The sequence below is a fragment of the Artemia sp. Qi Xiang Cuo genome, chromosome 21 (assembly GCF_049724085.1).
Source record: "Artemia sp. Qi Xiang Cuo chromosome 21, ASM4972408v1, whole genome shotgun sequence".
NCBI lineage: Eukaryota > Metazoa > Arthropoda > Branchiopoda > Anostraca > Artemiidae > Artemia > Artemia sp. Qi Xiang Cuo.
In genome coordinates this window covers 16,632,289-16,637,288 of record NC_142814.1, presented here as the reverse complement: position 1 = coordinate 16,637,288, position 5,000 = coordinate 16,632,289, and the positions used below count along the sequence as shown (strand labels likewise).

The following is a 5,000-nucleotide window of genomic DNA, read 5'->3' as shown; positions in this document are numbered from 1 at the left end:
GAACCATCAGTCCTCATCAATAGTATGCACAAGAATAAGTTTTTTAAATTTTAAATTAAAAGTGTCATTCTATTTTTCTGATATGATTTAGAGATGTAAAAAAAAAGTTTAAAAAAAAGGTTAAAAAAAAATGTCAGAAAAAAAAGTTAAAAAAAAAGCTCTCAGAAAAAAAAATCTCATAAAAAAATAGAAAAAAAAACAGAAAAAAAATGGTCACTACAAACATTATTTTTCTAATAGTAAAATTCGCAACACACATATCTATATCATTCCCATTTTGAAGTCGAAGAACATTAAATGTGAATTTATTATGCTCTAAGTGTTTTTCATGACATTCTAAGATATGTAAAAAAAAGTTTAAAAAAAATTTGAAAAAAAAGTAAAAAAAAAGTTTAAAAAAAAAATTGGTCACTACAAACATTATTTTTCTAATAGTAAAAGTTGCGACACACATATCTATTTCATTCCCACTTTGAAGTTGGAAAATATTAAATTTGAATTTTTTGTATTTTAAGTGTGTTTCATGACATTCTAAGATATGTAAAAAAAAGTTAAAAAAAAATTAAAAAAAATAAAAAATTAGGGGGTGGAAGGAGGGGTGGGGTGGGGGGGGGGGTTGATGGAGTGGGGGGTGGACGAATAAGGCTTGGGGGGGACTTTGGGCCGGAATAAAAAATAGGTATGATTTACCTCATGTAGTAAGCTCGCAAGCCATTTAAATGTAGTGTTTACATACTTGTTTTCTTGTTTTGATATTGCTCTTTACTGACCTCTGGATATCCAGATTCAAAAAATATTTAACAATCTGTTAACTATAATGGGATCTGTATAAATCACCCGATAAATTTTATTAGAATTAATTTGTTTACCCACTAAAAATATAAAAGAATAATTTACTTCTTGCGTGTAGCTTTTGTCAATATTCCTTTTGTTTGAATGCATTATTATATTTCAAATGGCAATTTTGAACTGAGGAAATAACTGATTGTCAGAGTTTTTATATCCATGTTCAAGGTTAAAATTACTGTATACAGTTAAAGGTAGCAGACAGATAGGAAATTACTGTGTACAATTAAAGGTACGGGGCAGATATGAAATTACTGTGTACAATTAAAGGTAGCAGACAGATAGGAAATTACTACAATACAATGACCAGATTCAACCTACCATGAAAACACGCATGACTTTTAACAGAAACATTCACGCACTTTGAACAGAAACAACAGCACGAATTTTTCATGGTGGTTGAATCTGGTCATTACACTTTCTGCTTGTATGATGGGTTTACTGTGCGCTACTTATCATTATAGCTATATGCGGGGACACTCTGCTTGAAACTGTTATAGCTATATAGGGGGACCCTCTGCTTGAAACTGTTATAGCTATATGGGCGGGACACTCTACTTGAAACTGTTATAGTTATATGGGGGGACACTCTGCTTGAAACTGTTACAGCTATATGGGGAGACACCCTCGTTGTAACTGTTATAGCTATACTACTGACTAATTGTTGTATGTCTCAGAACACAATATGCGCCGCACAGCGCCTACACCCCTGGCATAATTTCTTTAGTCTGAGGATAAATTGGCACACCTGAGATTATTTAATGGTTCCTTATGTGTATTATGATGTCTTCCACGGAAAGGGTCGAAATTTGGCTTTACCTGAGTAATGTGGCTGTCTATTTTGTTGCATATAATCCTATTTTGTAAAAAAAAAGTTTTGTACAATCCCTTTCTAAAAGCCTCTCTAAAAGTCAAGTTTGGTTGATGCTAATGAAATATAATAAAATTAGATGACTATATATTTTATAGTTTAAGTTTTTAAGTCAATAGTTTAGAAACAAATCTGGGCTATATATTTACACATTAAGGGGATTGGGGGCAAAGCATTGTATATATTAAATCCATAACCTAACATAACCTAGGGACCTTTTTCAAAATCTAAACTCCAAAAAACAACACTTTAAATATCTTAAAACCACACAATACAATGTATTTCTCTACAGCAGTGTCTTGAATCATCTTGTAAAAACGGGTTTTTTAACGCTTCTTTCCCGTTTGACTGTAGCATCTCTTGTTCGACTTCTTTAGAGAGCCCCATATAAATTGATTGTACCAAAAATTTCTACGATATAGGCTATCACTCCAAGATATACAAACATTCAAAAGTAAAAAATTTCGTGACAATAAGAAAAAAAAATTGCTTCTAGCAAGAAAGATAACCCTTTTTAAACGTTAGCCGCTATTCCCCCAGATAAATTTGTCCAAATATCTCAAGGGCGACTCGTGCAAATAGTGACCGAAACTTAAGAATAGAAAACTGATAACAATAGGTAGATCTAAATAATTTACTTTAACTTAGCCTAACCTATTACTTCTATCTAAACAACATTCTGAGAGAAATGTAACCATTCTGAGAAATTTGTTTTTAGTTTTGTTTTTTTTTATTTCCTTTGATCTTGATTATGATCGTGACTTTTATTGTTAATGTTTTGGCAATTAAAAGTACATTGCATAAAATGCATACAGTTTTCGATAAAACAAATAACCTTCTACCCTTTTACGTAGTTTGAGAAAGGCAAGGATAGCGCAGACTTATTCGCGGTAGCTCTATTTATTCTAGCCTTGATTAGCCTTATGATTTCATTTTGCTGACGTGTTGATGGAGTTGTTACAAAGAAAAATCACATTATTTGAAATACAAATCTTAGTAAGTAAAACACAATCACAAACCACGCCTTGTACAGTATACCGCGTTAAAGAAATGAATGAATTGGAATCAGACAATATTTCAATTACATTTCTGCATTAGTTACTTGCTTGATTGAACCAGAGCCAAGTTATTTTTGCGCAGTTTATCCACTTCGGATATGACATGTAATATGGTAAGCTATATTTATATGGCTGGTCTCTTTAAGATAAATTTTGAGGTCATTTAAGGAAGGATGAAACTTTGCATCATATGATTCGTATGAGCATTTTTGTAGATAGTCAACAGTGGTTAAGCGTAAAATATCTTTTGCTTATATTTAGAAATTTAATTGAGATTAGATTGAAAATTTTCCACCATGACAATTGTATCCTATTTCGGTACTAACGTCTTACCCTGACCACAGTCAAGAAGTGAAGTTAGGTTAATCATAATGAGATATGCCTAAATATGCTGAAAATATAATACTTTAGTAACAAAATTATGGAAACTACAACAGAGAATTATGGAAAGCAGGCGCCCAAAATGTATTATATTAAACACCTAACCTAACATACTCTATGAATTAAATATTTAATTAAAATATACCTGCATAGTAGGGGCGTATTTTGCCATGGGTCAGGGGGGTGACTGGCCTTCCCAGACCTCAGTTTGCCCCCCAGACCCCAGTTTGCCCATCCAGCTGAAATATAGTCTCTTTAAAAATCTTGTCAAAATTAAGATAAACCTGAATAATTTAAGCATTAACAGAAAGAGATATGTTTTTTTAGTACATATTTGCCTTTATAGTACTATAAAGTACCTTTATAGTACTTTTATAGTACTCAATAGTACCTTTATGGTACCCAACGGCTTATACTTTAGTTTTTACTGTCATTTTCGCTTGATTTGGGAAAATTGGCTCCAACTTTGCCCCCCCCCCAGGATTTTGACAAAATTACGCCGCTGCTGCATAGCAGTTTATCTAACTCTGACTAAGCTGATTATCAGAGACTGCACACAAAAAACTGTTTTAAACAAATCAAACAGATCAAACTTCTTAAGTGTGGTACCCTTATTTCAATATATTCAGAAAATTCCAATTAGTTAGTCATTGTATTTGGTAGGTAAATTTCATTACCATTTTCTGCTTAACTATGTCCACCCCTCCCCCCCTAATGTCTGGAAATTGCCCAAGATTATTTACAAAAGTCTGCTGTGTTTTAAGCTTTTTTATTGAGTACCAAAATGACAAAAAGTCAGCGAAATCTGCCATCTTTTTCACATGACCCATAGCAACATCCTTCCCTAAGGCGGGGGGAGTTGGGTAGCCGTTAAAATTGAAGCAACTTTTGTACTCCGATAAAACTACATTTGGAGAATGTCATGGAGGCCAACATTACTATTATAGTGTTTCGATCTGACGAGGGGGATAGAGGAAAACTAGACTTGTCTACCAGATAGCCATACATGCCGATTTTAATAGGAAGTTTCCCTGCGGATGTGTTCTACAAACGTTTTAGCGTAGGGGAGGAACAATCCCCTAACCTTCCCCGAGTGTGATCATATCCTTATAAGCCTAAAAAACACATAGATGACAGATTCGGATGTCTGGTTCGATTAGTTTAGGAATTAGCCCAATTTTATAAAGATCCTAGGCAATACTGAACTTGCCACAGATTTTCTTAAGAATGACAACCCTGGTCTGCTCTTGTTTAAGTGGATATTGCAACTAATTGTCTTAAAAGATTAAAAATTTTAGTAATAAGAATTATTGTGTATCTATTTCACGTTTGTCTTTACCAAAAATGCTACTTGGACTGAAGTTAGGCTAATTTCAGTCCAGTTCATGAAGCTGAATCTTCTTTTAAGAACCAAGTTTGCTAGCTTAGAGATAGTAATTAGTTTCATTACTGAACCTAAAAATTTAACATTTATTTACTCATTTACAACCCATATATACAAAAAAAGTTCGAAAGCGGAGGGAGAATAAGAAAAAATATTATAGAAAATACACAATAAAATATGAAAAACCCACAATTAGGGTTGTTTCTGTATAAAAAAAAGGTACTTATGCAAAAAGCGGCAAGTAAGTGAGAAGTGAAGTTTCGTTAATGCTAATGAAATAAAACAAAACATGATGAAAATATAAAGTTTATGAACAAAATTGGGCTATATATTTGCACATTAGGGGGTGGGGTAAAGCATAGCATATATTAAATACGTAACCTAACCGGTACAATCCCTTTATATGGCCTTTCTAAAAAGTCAAGTTTGGTTAACGCTAATGAATTAAAATAAAATAGGA

At 32.8% G+C, this 5,000-nt stretch overlaps 1 protein-coding gene across 2 annotated transcripts in view; it reads left to right on the top strand.

The window, feature by feature from the left end:
* Positions 1-2,853: 2,853 nt before the first annotated feature.
* LOC148939282 (uncharacterized) overlaps positions 2,854-5,000 on the top strand; it is a 22,309-nt gene continuing 20,162 nt past the window's right edge. Inside the window, exon 1 of one of the 2 annotated variants that reach the window (XM_089107035.1) lies at positions 2,854-2,888. In XM_089107035.1, coding sequence (XP_088963161.1) covers positions 2,874-2,888 — 15 coding nt within the window. In that variant the 5' untranslated portion in view covers positions 2,854-2,873. The remainder of the gene's footprint in view (positions 2,889-5,000) is intronic. The other variant, XM_089107034.1, reaches the window with a different exon arrangement.